We start from the raw sequence: 16768 nt of genomic DNA on the forward strand, positions 1-16768 counted from the left end.
AATCATGTCTACATTGACTACACCACTGAGCTCAGTTTTGTTTGCAGCGCTGACATCATGTCTACATCGGCTATGCCACTGAGCTCATTTATTTTTTGCAGCGCTGGCATCATGTCTACAATGGCTATGCCCCAGAGGTCAGTTATTGTTTGCAGCGCTGGCATCATGTCTACAATGGCTACGCCACAGAGGTCAGTTATTGTTTGCAGCCCTGTCGGTGTGATATCAGCACTGCAGATAACAACTTACACCCGGAGCAGCGGCCAAGACTCTGGGGAGCTGGACAGTAGCAGGATACCATAATTTAAGCACAGTTATTTTTTATGGTAAATCTATTCTGAAAGTGGACAGTCGCCTCTTTACTTCTATTTGCATTTAGCTGGATCAAGATAAAAAGTCATATTTTTAATAATATTCAATATTTTTATGTATCAGTGAATTTTTGTAGCTCGGTTTTATTCAGTTTAATAAATAATTACATCTTTGCATATGCTTTTTTCATTTTTTACAATTTTTTTTATTGGATTGACAAAAAGCAGTTTGGTACAAAATATTGTAATATTAAACCATGTTATAAAACATAGCTCATACACAGTTGTATTGGAATGTCATATTGCTTTGAAATATTGATGCCTATAGTTTTCTAGCATGGCTTAAGCTAATTTTTGGTACTCTTTAAAATTGTCATTAGATCCTGTCTAATCACCTCCACACAGAGCCAACAAAATGGTTTCATAATCTCCTTTGGTGTCATCCTGCAAATAAACAGACAATAATTTAATGCAAATTGATAAAAAAAAAATACAGACGGACGTGTCAAGTACATGCCATGTACATCCTGCATGCACATGGAGTTTACTACAGTTATGTATTATATTGCATGGTGGTTCCATGTGCCACTTTATCATGCCATAAAGTCATAAAGTGGAGATTGCCAAAATTCAATTTTGGTGGTTGAAGTGAACATGTCACCTGATTCTTGCTGCCCAAACCATGCACAGGCTAAATCAGGGCCTTGTTGCACAATTGCAGCCAAGTATATTTTTCTCTGAAAAGCTCTGAAGTTTCAGAGAAAATATACTTTAAAGATCCGGCCCTGGACCATAGCCAGAAACCAGACTAGTCCAGCTCTGCCCCCGGCCAACTCTTCCAGGCACCACTAGAGGTGATTGATAGGGCAGAGCCAACTAGGCCCATCTCTGGCTATGTTCCAGGGCTGGATTTTTCAATTATATTTTCTCTCACACGCCGGAGTGTTTAAAGGCAACCTGTCACCCCGTTTTTTGAAGATGAGCTAAAAAATAGCGTTAAATAGGGGCAGAGCTGGACGTTACATTAGTGTCTTTGTGTGCCTTTATTACTCACCTATGCTGCCGAAATACCTTTGTAAAGTCGCCGTATTCTGCTGTCACTCACGCTGGTCTGGTCCTATGGGCTTGGTGACAGCGCTGTTTCTCCCCCAGAATCCTGCTCTTCATTATGTTGGTGGCGTAGTGGTGTGCGCATGTCCAAAAAGCGAATCCACTGCCCAGGTGATGAAAAACAGCTCGATCTGCGCTATTCAGCCGTTTACCGGTGGGCGCGGCCATCTTTCCTGTGGCCGCGCGTGCGCAGATGGAGCGCTCTGCTGCCCGGGGCTTCAGGAAAATGGCCGCGGGATTCCGTGCGTGCGCAGATGGAGATCGCGGCGGCCATTTTCATCACCTGGGCAGTGGATTCGCCTTTTGGACATGCGCACACCACTGCGCCACCAACATAATGAAGAGCAGGATTCTGGGGGAGAAACAGCGCTGTCACCACGCCCATAGGACCAGACCAGCGTGAGTGACAGCAGAAAACGGCGACTTTACAAAGGTATTTCGGCAGCATAGGTGGGTAATAAAGGCACACAAAGACACTAATGTAACGCCCAGCTCTGCCCCTATTTAACGCTATTTTTAGCTCATCTTCAAAAAACGGGGTGACAGGTTCCCTTTAAAAGAAAATTTACCTGGCAGCAATTGTGCAGCAATGCTCTTATTTCTGCATCCAACCTATAGTTGCCTGGTTGCTAGGGAATCCCCACATGTACTTATGCTGGCTAACAGATGTAACTCATTCAGCTGCGGCAAGAAAAACGAAATCTCCGAGCACTAAAAAAATACACGGAGGACACCCAAGCGTGCTCTAGAAATCTCGAGTAATGAGTATATTCGCTCATCACTAGTGATAAAATATGAAAATAACATATAAATAACTTATACTTGTCTCCTGTTTTTCTAACACTGCCAATCTGGTAGTGCCACCTATCTTTTTTTACTTCCCCAATGAATAAGTGTCATATGTGCACACGAGACCACCGCATTCATTCACTGGCCTCATTGCTGGTCCCTGCATGTACGGCACAAGACTGGTGAGGTCAATAATTGACTGAAGTGATCTAGTCTGAATTTGTGGCTTGTTATTATTATTAAAGTCAATAACAACCAGTAAAGAAGCATTGGTGTGGCAGGGTATTTATCAGCTCAGTAATTATTATTTTGCTATTTTAACACATTCACTGTGGGGCAATTTTTAAAAAACATCACTTTTACCTGATTGGGGTCATTCAAAAGTCTGTGGTTCTCAGTCCGATCACAGACCACAACGCACGGACAGGCCACGGGTCTCCAAACCCAAGAGTGACAGTCTCAAAAAAATACATTAAGCTGCCGTGGTCCAGTCGGGAAACCCTTGGCTAGTTCCTGTATTGCGGTCAGAGATCTACGGATATCTGCATGAGCCCAAAGAGTTGGGTGATTTTTCAATTTTGCTCTTTAGTTATTTCCTCCCCTTCCTCCAAGAGATTTAACTTTCTATTATTCTGTCAATATAGCTCTAAGACAGCTTTGACTTTTGTGAGACGAGTTGTACTGTAGTTGTGAATGACAATTCATTTTACAATATAATGTTTTGGAAAATGTGTGGAAAAATTACAAGTGGTGTGAAATGGTGAAAAAAATGCAACTCAGTCTCTGTTTTTTGGGTTTTATTTTTATGGCATTCATTGGAAGGTAAAAAAAATAATCTGGCAGAATAATTTTTCAGATCAGAAAAATATCAAATTTAAAAGGTTTTTCTGCAACATGTCCAGAAAAAGAATAAAACTTTAAGAGAAGGCTTGTTTTTTTCTATTACAACCTGTAGGTTTTGATTTTCAGCAGGTTGCATGAGAAGCAAATGACCATCAGAATTGACAGCTACTACAGTATGTTCGGCCCTCTTCACACGTACGTTTAAAAAAATGCATGCATAAGACGGTCCATTTTTACTAGTTGTGTGGTTTTCTGTTGGACATCTGTGTGTACATGTGTACTATTCATGTGTACCATTCTTGAGTACATGTGCACCACACGTGTACCATCTGTGTGACATCCATGTGAAATCTGTATGCCGTTTGGTGACATGTATGGGAATAAAATGCATTCAAGATATGTCTGTTTTTTGTGTTAAAGATGTGCAAAGATAATACATGATAGATAGATAGATATCATATTTGTGCCTTGCATATGGAGCTTATTGTACATATATTAACCTAATCAATAGGTTAGGAAGGTCTATGGTTATTGCGCCCTTCTCAGCCCTAAAATACAAGCCTGCAGTTGCCTCAGGAGTGGAGTATCACATGACATGCTCCAAACTGGAACTTTGCTTTGGTTTTTCCTGACACCCTGGTGCATTGGCAATTGGGGGAATGGGACTTGGGGCTGATGTCAGCTTTGAAGTGGTCATAAACACAGCCGACATCAAGCCCTGGTGCTAGTAACAGAGAAGTGTCTATCAGACACCCCTCATTACCGACCCAGTAATAAAAAAGAAACACACACAAAAAAATACTTTATTGAAATAAATACTCCCCCACACTTTTCCTGGTTCACCACTTTATTAAAAAAACGAAAAAAATATACCACGCAGGTCAGACGCAGTCCTGCGAACCTGACAAAGTCCTGCAAATCTGTCAAAGTCCCACAAAATTGCCATACAAATCCTATGAAGCCTCGTTCTGATTGTTCATGGGCTTTGAAAACAATCACTTCCGGGTCACGCAACGCTGCAAGGAACCAGGCGACTCTGAAAAGCAGTGACGTCAGTCACGTTACCGCTCTTCACAGTCGCCGGATCACTTACAGTTTAGTGTGACCTGGAACGTCTGAAGAGCGGTAATGTTACCAATGTCATCGCTCTTCAGAGTCGCAGAGTCTCGAGTAGCGCTACGTAACATGAAAGTGGTTGTTTGCAAAGCCTATGGAGCTTCAGACCGAGGCTCCATAGGCTTTGTACGGCGGATTTGCTGCACTTTGACAGATTTGCCAGACTATATCGAATTCGAAGGACTACATCTGAGCTGTGTGGGATTTTTTTTTTCTTTTTTAATAAACAGGTGAACCATGGAAAGTGTGGGGAAGTGTTTACTGCCAACAAGTATTTTTAGTCTATTTCTTTTTTATTACAGGGTTAGTAATGGGGTTTTCTGATAGACAACTCTCTATTACTAACACCAGGGCTTGATGTAAGCTAAGTTTTTGAACAATTTCACAGCTAACATCAACCTCAAGCACCATTACCCCAATTGCCAATGCACCAGGACATCTGAAAGAGACAAATCTTAAACAGCTTTAAAATGTATGGGTAAAGCACTATAGATCTCTACCCACTTGGAAATAGGTTCATAATGTTGTTACAATACATTTTGCAATATATTTAAAGAAAAAAGAAATTGATTCTCCCATTGTAGTGTATAGACTGGTAAGTCTACAGTTCAGGAGTAAGTGGCAAATCACACCACATTATTCTCTTATCATCTTTAGTATCTAAGGGATCTCTCCATACAAAGAGTTGAGTTCTTTTTTTACATTTTATACTTACCAAAATGGCCTGATGCAGAGTTTTCCCATACATTCTCTTGTAGTGGGCCTTGATTTCATTCATGTCTATTTCTGAACGAGAAACCATAACTCGAATCAAAGCCTTGTCCCGAGTTCCAGAGCCCTGTTGAAAAGAAGACGTATATAACTTCTCATGTGAACACAATATCAAACCATATAATGTAATAGATGCAAGTTCTATCCAGTTTTAAAGGGTTTGTCCACTATATTATTTTTTTGACAATGGTGAGAACATGATTTTGCTTCATTTGCTAATATGTAAGTAATTCACATTTTTCTCCTGTGTTTGTTACTGCAGCCTTTCTCACTGACTTCAGCTATCCTGATCTCAAAATGGCTGCTGGTGGAGGAGCATGTGACCAGACCTGTCCATCAGCCTCCTAACAATCAAAATATTCTGCATACATTAAAGCTGTTTTTCAGTTGGAGAAAAAGGATGGACATGTCTCATTACATGCTCCTACATCAGCTGCCATTTTGAGGACAGGAGAGCTCCACTAACAAGCTACACAAAGGAGGAGAACATTTTGTTGTTAAAGGGATATTCTCACATTGTTCACTTGCACATCCAGAGGTGAGTGGGGGCTGGTCATATCCCATCGACTGATATCTGGTGAGTTGCTTGGGCAATCAGCAGGAATCATACACTTGTCATATTCATTAGAATTTAAGGCTTGAGTCTCACTACTGCAGGACAGACAGGTGCACACGACCACCCATATGACCCAGAAAATATCAATAGTTATATCACTGTCATGTCACCTCCCTATGCACAAGTGAGCTGGAATATGCCTTTAATAGGTGCTACTAAACCATGCCCCCATTTTTGCCACCATAGAAATGCAGACCACTATACTCCTTGGTAGTGATGAGCGAGTATACTCGTTGCTCGGGTGATCTCCGAGTATTTGGATGTGCTCGGAGAATTCGTTTTCATCGCCTCAGCTGCCAGAAAGGCTGAATACATGTGAGGAATGCCTGTTTCTTAGGGAATTCCCACATGTATTCAGCCTGTCCAGAAGCCGTAAATCATGCAGCTGAGGCAGGAAAACTAAATCTCCGAGCACTACAAAATGCTTGGAGATCACCATCAACAATGCTACTCGCTCATCACTACTCCTTGGTCTTGGAACGTGGCCACTTCTGCACAATGTAGGCTCTGCCTCTGCACCCCCCTTTCTTTTTTCTCCTTCTCAGTCTAAATTTTCACAAGCTGTATGTCTGGAAAGGGTAGTCCACTACTTGGACAAACCATTTTTAAAGGAAGCAATCCCTCTTATAAAGTATAAAGACCATATACAAACCTCCCATTTCAGCATTTCAGTTTGCCCCGTTGCTCATATGACATAGTTATACTACGTGAACCTTCCAGCCATCACTATTGGGTTACTGTACTCTTACTACTTCTGCTGGTCTGATATTTGTATGAAAGTGTGAACTGTGGACAAGCAGACGTAGTGAGCGTGCGGCATCCATAGCGGCTGCTGATTGTTACAGCATGGTGGGCAACCACTTGAATATAGAGACCAGCAAAAAGAATATGCAGATGTAATCACTCATATTTCTGCTATATGGGAACAAGTATAATTCAGATTCACAATATATTTCAATAGGTTTATTAAAACCTTCACGCCTTTTTGGTTTTTGCGGTTTCGTTTTTCGTTCCCCTTCTTCCCAGAGCCATAACTTTTTAATTTTTTTTTTGCCAATATGGCCATGTGAGAGCTTGTTTTTTTGTGAGACAAGTTGTACTTTTGAACACCATTGGTTTTACCATATTGTGTATTTGAAAACGGGAAAAAAATTCCAAGTTCGGTGAAATTACAAAAAAAGTGCGAGTTCGTAGACACCAAACATGTCTAGGTTATCTTTTATTTATATGGTGAAAAAAATCCAAAATTTGTTAAAACAAAATTTGCGTAATTTTCCGAGACCCGTAGCGTCTCCATTTTTCGTCATATGGGGCTTATTTTTTGCTAATGCCGTGCTAATGTTTTTAATAAACCATTTTGGTGTGGATACAATCTTTTGATTGCCCATTATTACATTTAGATGCAAAGTTGTGGCGACCAAAAAAACGTAATTCTGGCGTTTTGACTTTTTTTTGCTACGCCGTTTACTAATCAGATAAATTATTTTTATAGTTTTATAGACAGGGCGGTTCTGAATGCGGCAATACCAAATATGTTCATTTTTTTCTTTTTTTTTAATTGTTTTATTTTAAATGGGGCAAATGGGGGTGATTTGAACTTTTATATCTTTTTTATTTTTTATATTTTTAAAAAACATTTTTTTTTTACTTTTTCCATGCTTAAATAGTTTCCATGGAAGACTAGAAGCTGCAGTTGTCTGGTCGCCCCTGCTTCTTACTTGCTATGAGCATTAACAGCTGTGCGGTGCTCATAACAATTCAGCAATGACAACCACAGGGGTCTCTTGCAGACGCCAAGTTGTCATGTTAACACGTTTGCGACCTGCGGTCATGTGACACGGGTGCCAATGGGTGTGATTAGTGACACGCTTTCAGCGCGATCACAATAAATGCTGCTATCAGCGACTGACTGTGGCATTTAACAGGTTAACAGCCATAGGTGGATCACGATTCCACCTGCGGCTGTTAGGGGCACATGTCAGCTGTTCAAAACATCTGACATGTGCCAGGAAAGAGGTAGGCTCAGCTCTGGAGCCTATATCAAATGGAGGGACAGGACATGTGCTAGTAAGGCTGTCGTGAAGGGATTAAAATAAATATTTTCTTTACAGTCTAAAACAGGTATGGTATACCTTCATTGATAGGTTCAGCTTTTCCGCAAAGAAAGCAGCTCTGCTCGTGGCACATTTCACTGTAAAATAAAGAAACAGGTTATACATTTTATGATACTTTATTATTTGATTGCATTGCTATTGCAAGAAATTAGCAGTCGGTGTTCAAAAATTTTCTAAATACAAGAACAAAAACTGAACAACAACATTTGTTTTTTTTAGTTGCAATAAGCACCAATATTGATTTATGAGCTTATATGTGCTTAAAAGTTGCTTCAATGAGAAAACACATTTTCATATGGTCTAGAAAAGTATAACAATGACTTTAACTCCCTCGAGTTAAAGTATTTTTTGTATACAACTGTAGCTGCTGCTAATATATTATGTTTTCCTTTAAATTTTGTTAATTGGAATCTGTCAGCAAGCTTTTGCTATTTCGGCTGAAGACAGCAGGAGATAGAGGCTGAAACACAAAATTCAAGGATGTGTCACTTGTCAAAGTGGGTTAGTCCAGCAACGCCCCCTCACCCTGTGCTGAGCATTTCACTGTCCATGGACTTTGTACACTGAGAACCTGGTGTGGGCGGGGTTAGCTTCCTAAGCTCTGCTTCATGCTAAATCGAAAAGCTCTGATTGTATCAGTTTACTGGGCACAGAACTTCTAAGTGATACATTGTTGGATTCAGCTTTTCATTGCCAACATCAGGCTGCTCTCAGATGAGGTAGCAAAAATCTGCCGACAGATTCCCTTTAACCACTTCACCTTGAAGCCTGTTTACATCTTCTTGACCAGGCCAAATTTTACAATTCTGACCAGTGTCACTTTATGTGGTATATCTCATGATATATTGAACTTTATGATAGTGGTAAAATTTGTTTGATACAACTTACATTTATTTGTGAAAATATCAGAAATTTGGCAAAAAGGTGGAACATTTAGCAATTTTTTAAGCATTTAATTTTTATGCCCTTAAACCAGAGAGTTGTGTCACACAAACTATTTAATAAATAACAATTTCACACATCTTTCTACTTTACATCAGCACAAGTTTTAAAACATATTTTTTTGTTAGGAAGTTATAAGAGTTAAAAGTTGACCAGCGATTTCTAATTTTTTTTAACAAAATTTACAAAACCACTTTTTTTATGGACAACATCACATTTGAGATGACTTTGAGAGCCCTATATGGCAGAAAATACCCCAAAGTGGCACCATTCAAAAAACTTCACCCTTCAAGGTGCTAAAAACCACATTCAAGAAGTTTATTAGCCCTTCAGTTGCTGCACAGGATTTTGTGGAATGTGGAAGGAAAAAATGAACATTTAACTTTTTTTTGACAAAAAATTAACTTTTAACCCAAATGTTTTTATTTTCCCAAGGGTAACAGAAAAAAAGTGGACACCAAAATTTGTTGTACAATGACAAAAAGGCTGAATGGCACTTCCAAGCTAATGTGAACAGATGCCAACTAGGAGCAGCTACCTTCATATACAATAACCAAAAAAGTCAAAAGTAAAGAAAGTCAATGTGAAATATATGAAATATGAATAGCAATACTGCTTCTGGATACTAGGAAAAAATGAGTCGCTTAGCACATAATTTGGCCAATTCATGCATGCCCAGCAACCAACAACAAAGTGGTCTCAAAACTGATGGGTCCTAACGTGTCTAATGTGAATACCTCTCTAAGACTGAAGTCTGAAATCCTGGGTAGATGTGAATACCTCTCTTCCAAGTCTGATTTTATGGGTAGGTAGGACCCTGCTGCAATTAAAATCCACCACATGCTGAAAGGCGGAGTGCTCGGTCAGAAAGCTAATATAGAGTACAATGATACAATGAAGACTGTTTTGAGGGGGCCATGTCATATTGGTAGAGCCTCATAGATGCCAGAACAGCAGAAGCCCAATAAGTGAAACCATTTTACAAACTACACCTTTCAATGAATTAATCTAGGGGGGAAATGATCATATTGACAACACAGGTGCGTCACTGAATTTTATACCCTTGGGCAGTGAAGAAAAAATAATTATATTTTTACTACCAATTTAGTTTTAGCCCCAGATTTTACATTTTCACACTGATAGATCGCTGATCTACTACTCTGCAATGCTTTTGCATTGCAGAGCATTAGATTAGCGACTGACATGCAGGGAGGAGGCATGTCAGCTTGTGCTAGGAGTATGAGCTGACAGGTCACCGTCCCTGGGTGACCCCGCGGCCATCTATCGGCTCGGGGTCACCACAGAGACCATCGGTACAATGCAATTGCATCCTCTCTCTGCAGTTCCCCACAATGTTGCTATCATTATTGACAGTGGCGTCACAGAGGTTAAAACGCCCGCAATCAGTGATAGCACCAATTGTGGGCATTGGTGCCAGATGTCAGCTCTCATACAGAGCTGACATACGCATTTGATTGTGGCGGCACTCAGCATGAGCCTGCACCATCTATATAATTCTCTTTGCAGGAACTTAGCTCCCGCAGAGCAGTATTTATACGGCGCATGTCAGGAAGGAGTTAATGGCATTGCCTTATATGATATGGTGTTCAAAGGGGTTGTCCGAAGTTATTCAATGGTTAAAATTGCAAAGTGCTTATAAGAAACTCAGCAATGTAATTTTTATAAAAACCTCTTCAGTTCACAAGAACAAATGGATATTTCATTCTTCAGTGTACATCTTGCTGCATACGTTACCAGCCAAATTGCAGTCTAAGAGTGGCCAGTTACGTATAGGTAAAGTACGTGTGCACCATTAGTCTAGTAGGCTCTATGCTTTAGACACTCTAAAATACTCCTAAATACTCTGGTATTTTAAACATTTCCAGTTTCAGAATAAAGTTGGAAAGGGCAATTTCCGGGTTTGTCTAAGTAAGAGCAAAGCATAGTGTATTGCTTTTTATTTTTTCAGAGCCTGATGTTAGATGAGTAGACAGCAATGCATGACCATGAAGGAGATAAACATTGTGTATAATTGAGCACTACGGCTTAGCACTTTGATATTGCCACTGTTGTAGTAGTAATTGCCTTGTGACTTCTGATTTGCATAGACATTTTTGCGGGTTGTAGGTACAATATTATAGGTACTTCTATGCGGCAGACATAATTCTATGTGTATTTCTGTATTGATGATTATACTGTACTGGTTCTCATTTTTGGCCCACACTTTGTGAAACCAAATTCAATGGAGAATTGCATAAATGTGTAACTATTATGCAGGTACTTGTGATTTATGTGCGTATCACTGTGGGGAAAAAATTAAGTAAATCATTAACAGTTAATCATTAGGTCTGGTCACTTTTACTTGAGAACACAGTATTGTGTTGGGGCTACAGATAGGGTTGTTTTTGTGAGGAAAGTATAGGGTCAGGTATGGTTTACTGTACATCTGGAATCTATACTAGTCTGTGACATGAAATTAGTGTTTGAATTGATATGCAAAAGAGGCAGAAGATCTGAAGCCTCTGTCACTCCAGCTCTTTTTCCCACCATGCGCTATGCGTAAAGGGCTGAATAACCGCATTTAGTCATCAATTGTGATTACAATATTCTATCCTAGTAGATCTACAATATTCTATCCTAGTAGATCACCCTTTAGTACATACCAACGGCTGTAAGGCAGCTTTCAATGTCTCCTTTTAGCTCCAGGTCCAATGCTTTATTCACATCATGTTTGCTGTATTTTGTGTACTTCTGAAATACTGCAATTTAAACATTCCCAATTGAAACAGATGAAAGAAATGCATCAAAGAACACCATATAGAGAACAAATATTGAAAATCTTCCATTGAGACAGAATATAATAAAAATGTAAACCTCTCAACATTAGTTTTATTAATTTAACCCACAGAATGCAAATCAGAGATTCTTTTTAATTTTCTATTTCATTTCTGGTAAACCAGTTAATCTGATAACATATCCTTGAGATCCCACCTGACTTTGGCTTACAAATACTGATGCTAAATACTGACATAAAATATTGACCAATATACAAATGTGTGAGGGAGATCTTAGGTCATAAACATAAAAGTGTTAAAAATTTCTATAAAGACTAGTGATGGGTGAACACGTGGATGTTTGGGTCCGGTGGGTTCGGCTAAACATTTTAAAAGTGTTCAGTTCGAGTACCCGAACTGGAATCCGAACGCCATTCAAATGAATGGGGGACCCGAACATCCGATGTTTCCCATTCTGTCATTTGTGTGAAAGCACAAAAAACACCGGCTCTGATAGGTGGTAACCTTTCAAGTTACCGCCGACAGGGGCGCTGTGGTTCCCATGCTGTCATAAAGATGACTGGCAGTGAAAAGGATACTGCCGGTCACAGGCGTTGGCTGATGAGAGTAGTACTCTCATCATCCTACACCTGGTCTCGGTCATAGCAGCGAGTGCAGGTGAGGCTGATGATGCACTTTTCTGGGGTGGATGCATGCTCTTATTTTTAGGCTGAGGAGGGCCAATATACATGGTCCTTTCCCAGTCTGAGAATGCCAGACCCCAGCAGTCTGCTTTAGCTTGGCTGGTTGTCAAAAATGGTGGTCCTCGCCATTTCTAAAAATTATTTATTTAAAATTGTAAAAAAAAAACGGTGTGGGACACTTATATTCTTGATAACCAGCCATGATAAAGCTGACAGATAGGGGCTGTAGCCCGCAGCTGTTGGTTTTACCTGCTCTGGTTACCAAGAATAGAAAAGACCCCACATCATTTATTTACTTATTTATTTACTGCACAGGCTCCAGCTGGTGAGTACTCTCATCAGCCTTGCCTGCTCTCGCTGCTATGAGTGAGACCAGATGTAAGATGATGAGAGCAGTACTCTCATCAGCCGACACCTGTAATCGGCAGTAACCTTTGTCATATGTGTGACAGCATGGGAACCGCAGCGCTATCACCGGCAGTAACGAACTTACTGCAGATGAGAGCCAGTGTTTCCTGAGCTGTCACACTGATGACAGCGTGGGAAACGACAGAAGTTCGGTCTGCTAAAACTGAACAGTAAGGCTATGTGCAAATGTTGCGGATTAGCCTTAGGAATTTCTGGTGCGGATTCTGCATCTCTTGGCAGAAAACACAGCTGCGGATTTGTCGCATTTTTTGTGCGGATCCGCAGCGTTTATTTGTGCGGTTTTGCTGCGGATTTTCAGCATTTTTTACCCCTGTGGATTTCTATAATGGAATGGGTACAAAAACGCTGCAGATCCACAAAAAAGAAGTGACATGCTACTTCTTTTAATCCGCAGCGTTTTCGCACGGAATTTTCCGCACCATCAGCACAGCGTTTTGTTTTTTTTCATTGATTTACATTATACTGTAAATCAATTGCGGATCTGCAGCATTTCTGCATGCAAAAAAAGGCTGCAGATCCGCAGAGAATCCGCAACGTGTGCACATACCTTAACACAGACTTCATGGAAAAGTCTGTGTTCGGGGTCCGTGCACAGACACCAGGTGTTTGGTACAGGCGTTCAGGTTCGCCCATCCCTAATCAAGACTGTTTGCAAAGTGAAATGTTCCACTTAAATGCTTTTCACATGACCTTTCAATAGAGCTCATACAATCTGGTTCCCCCAAAGAGGATAATACTGCATAGAAGTGACATATAGCAATACAGTTATCCAGTGTTAAAGGACGTTCTCAAGTTTGAAAGTCTGACCACCGCGTCCCCTCCTGAGATCCTGAGAAGCAGGGCTCTTCCAGGCTGAATGAAGTGGTGGTTAATTATGTGCACTCCTGCTTCATTCATTCTAATGGAAGCACAGAGCTCAGCTATTTCATGCGCTCTCATTAAGGCCGGGGTCACACTACAGCGTAATACGGACGAGTGCTAAAAAATCGCATAGCACTCGGACCAATGTTAATCTATGGGGCAGCTCCCATCATTCTTTTTTTCTCATCCGTATTATACTTGCGAGTGAAATTGCAGCATGCTGCGATTGTCCGTGTATCTCAGCCGAGAATGCCAATGCAAGTCTATGGGTGCGAGAAAAAAAAAATCGCACAGCACACGGACCACGCATGTAACTTGCGAGAAATTCTCAGGCATTGGGCAGGTGACAGGAAATTGGTTCAACCATTATTTGCTCATTTTGCAAGTGTGTGAGAAAATCTCACCATACGGATGACACAAGGATACTTTTTTGAGAAAAAAACGTATCCTGGCATTGCACACGAATGACATACGGATCACCATACGGAGAACATTTGTGCGATTCTCAGCAGACAAATTCGGACAGATTTTTTATACATTGTGTGTGACTCCAGCCTAAGAGTGAATGGAGCTGCGGAAACATGATCGATCACATTCCCTTTCAGCCAGGGCTCCTCAGAACCACAGTTTTTAGGATTGCTGGAGGCCATGGCTGTTGGAGGCAACGACTGTTGGTAAGATATCCCTTATCCCAAGCATAACGGATAACTTTCAAACTTGAGAAAACCCCAAAAATCAAGGGTAACTTGATTTTCAGCAAAAAATCCTAGAGGTTCATGTTTGACGGGCTCCTGCAGATATAACCAGGGTTGCCTACCTTCATTGTCTTATGCTTTTATAGTGAGATATGTAATAACCCTCCATAATAAAAGGCAATCCCAGCTATGTATTTTAAGAAATTGGTTCTTGCTATTGGGGATTATTGAGGAGGTTTGTGTCCATAGCGTCATGAATTTGACATGTGTAAATATGATCTACAAGTCCTTGACATTGAACATTTTTCTTATTTTCTTATATTACATGTACAGTACTTGCATCACTTTAAGGTATGATCTTAAGTGGCAGATTTTTTTGGAGACTCCAGTGCTATTCATCTCATTATAATTCACTAAAATCCATGCGCTTGTTGCAGAAACAGCCCATTTAGCATGTATGATGAGATATATTTTAAGTAGCATAAAGTCGACATCAGGTCTGCTAAATGTGAACACACGCACACTATACACTTCTAAGTGTCTACTTTTATTCATGGCAAACAGCATAAAACACAAATTTCTATGTGAAAAAAAGAATGAACTTTTTCTTCTGCATTTGATCTGTAGTTAACTAGTAGTGATGAGTGAGTATACTCGTTACTCGAGATTTCCCGAGCATGCTCGCGTGATTTCCGAGTATTTGGGCATGCTCGGATATTTAGTTTGTGTCACCATAGCTGCATGATTTGCGGCTGCTAGACAACCTGAACACATGTGGGGGTTGACTGTTTGTTAGGAAATATCATGCGTCAATGGAGACAGAAACGAAATCTCCGAGCACATCCGAGTACTCGGAGGACACCCGAGCATGCTCGGGAAATCTCGAGTAACGAGTATACTCGCTCATCACTATTAACTAGTTATATAAAAGTCTGCTAGCAGATTACTTCACCCTAGAAAACTCACCTTTTTGGAGGTGGCCATAACTGCGGGTTGTAAGAATATTGATGAACACAGAAACATCTGTTCCTTTTTTCTTTTCACCTGCATCATACAGGGCCTAGGAAAAGTAGGAAAATTAAGTAAAAAGTCAAAATCTTGTAAAAAAAAAAGTTTTAAAACCTCTTCAAAGTATCTATGGTATGTTCACATCACGTCTTTTTCAGGTGGAATTGCTGCAAAAAATGGACATAATGCACAGCAATGTCAAAACTACATTGCTGTGCGTATGTTCCAGCTAATGACTCTCCTTTTAACCTCTTTAGGGTATGTTTCCACATTCAGGAAACGCTGCGTGTTTGATGCTGCGCAGAGCCGCAGCGTCAAACACGCAGCATCCAGATGTTACAGCATAGTGGAGGGGATTTTATGAAATCCCGTCTCCACTATGCGTGGTAACACGCACCCGGCAGCCCTGCGATTCCGGACATGCGGCGCCGCAAGGTAAAACACAGGGCCCTATGTGTGGGGTGCGATGATGTCGGATGTGTGCAATGAACACATCCGGCATCATCGCGTCACAGAAGGGGGCGGAGCTTATGGCAGAGCGGGTTTGCCGCTCCGTCCAAACCGCCGGCCATCCTGAAGGTGGACACATACCCTGAGGGTTCGAAAACCCTGGGGCTGTTAAAAGAAGTAACCTGTTCATTCATCTGGTGGCTTTATTTGGAAGCCAGCAACTCTTTATAGAAGATACAGGAAGAAAATGCTGGCAAAGCCACCATGAAAATGTAAGCAAACTTGGTAGCAGAGCCATTTCGAGTTTTTTCCTGAAGCGGTTTTGTGATAGAAAACAAAGGGTCTGTTAACGGATTGAAAATGTTGTAAGCACGTACTACTAGACTGCATTAGAAAGCACTTCAAAAGCCTCAGACTTGAAAACCTGATCCAAAACACCTGGATTCCTCACATGGATTTTTGTTGAAAACCACATCAGGTTTGTCTGTTTGGAAAAAAATGTGTGAACATACCCTAAGGCCACATGTGAAGTGTATTCAGTATATTACATCAGTATTTGGAAGCTAAAATAAAGAGTGGGTGAAAAATGCAAATGTGGTGACATGTTTCTATTAGGGCTCATAGTCATTTGTGTCTAAATCGGACTAGGGCAATCCTATAAAAAATCAGATTGCACTCTGACTAATGTTATTCGCTGATTCAGTGTTATTTGAGATTTTTTCTCTGGTCGGATCGGACTCAGTAAAAAATCATAGCATGCTGCAAGTGGCCGCATATATCAGACGAGACTTGTCAGTGTAAGTCAATGGGGACAAGAAAAAAGTCATCTCATAGCAAACCCAACAATTCATCAGCTGAGTACAGTAAATTCACAGTGTAAACTGTCACAATATAATAGAATACATACATAGATAAAATAGATAGATAAAAAGATGTTGCTAAGAAATAAAATTAGTGCAGTATGTGTTGCGTACTGTACATGCATTTAGCTAATAATGAAATGAAGACAAAAATTGCATGTGGTTCCGCTTATTTTTATTAAGTAGCTGACGGAAAGCAGACAGCTGAGATCTGGTCTTAATAGTCTAGGAAGGGGGCAATAAAAATGGAACTTCCCAGGCTATTAATATCAGCTCACAGATGTCTACTTATCACTTGTCAATGCACCAGGTAATGGTTTGGGGTTGATGTCAGCTTTGTAATGTCATTATCAAATGCTTTTTAATTGGCTGAGT

At 40.5% G+C, this 16768-nt stretch overlaps 1 protein-coding gene across 2 annotated transcripts in view; it reads right to left on the reverse strand.

Annotated features, from left to right (window-relative positions):
• Positions 1 to 439: 439 nt before the first annotated feature.
• The window catches only part of LOC143760590 (annexin A1-like), a 36759-nt gene continuing 20430 nt past the window's right edge, over positions 440 to 16768 (reverse strand). For both annotated transcript variants that reach the window (XM_077249037.1, XM_077249038.1), the window contains exons 9-13: positions 15042 to 15135; positions 11276 to 11371; positions 7689 to 7747; positions 4885 to 5007; positions 440 to 755 (exon numbers count right to left, since the gene is read on the reverse strand). In XM_077249037.1, coding sequence (XP_077105152.1) covers positions 699 to 755; positions 4885 to 5007; positions 7689 to 7747; positions 11276 to 11371; positions 15042 to 15135 — 429 coding nt within the window. In that variant the 3' untranslated portion in view covers positions 440 to 698. The remainder of the gene's footprint in view (positions 756 to 4884; positions 5008 to 7688; positions 7748 to 11275; positions 11372 to 15041; positions 15136 to 16768) is intronic.

The sequence above is a fragment of the Ranitomeya variabilis genome, chromosome 1 (assembly GCF_051348905.1).
Source record: "Ranitomeya variabilis isolate aRanVar5 chromosome 1, aRanVar5.hap1, whole genome shotgun sequence".
In the NCBI taxonomy this organism is placed as follows: domain Eukaryota; kingdom Metazoa; phylum Chordata; class Amphibia; order Anura; family Dendrobatidae; genus Ranitomeya; species Ranitomeya variabilis.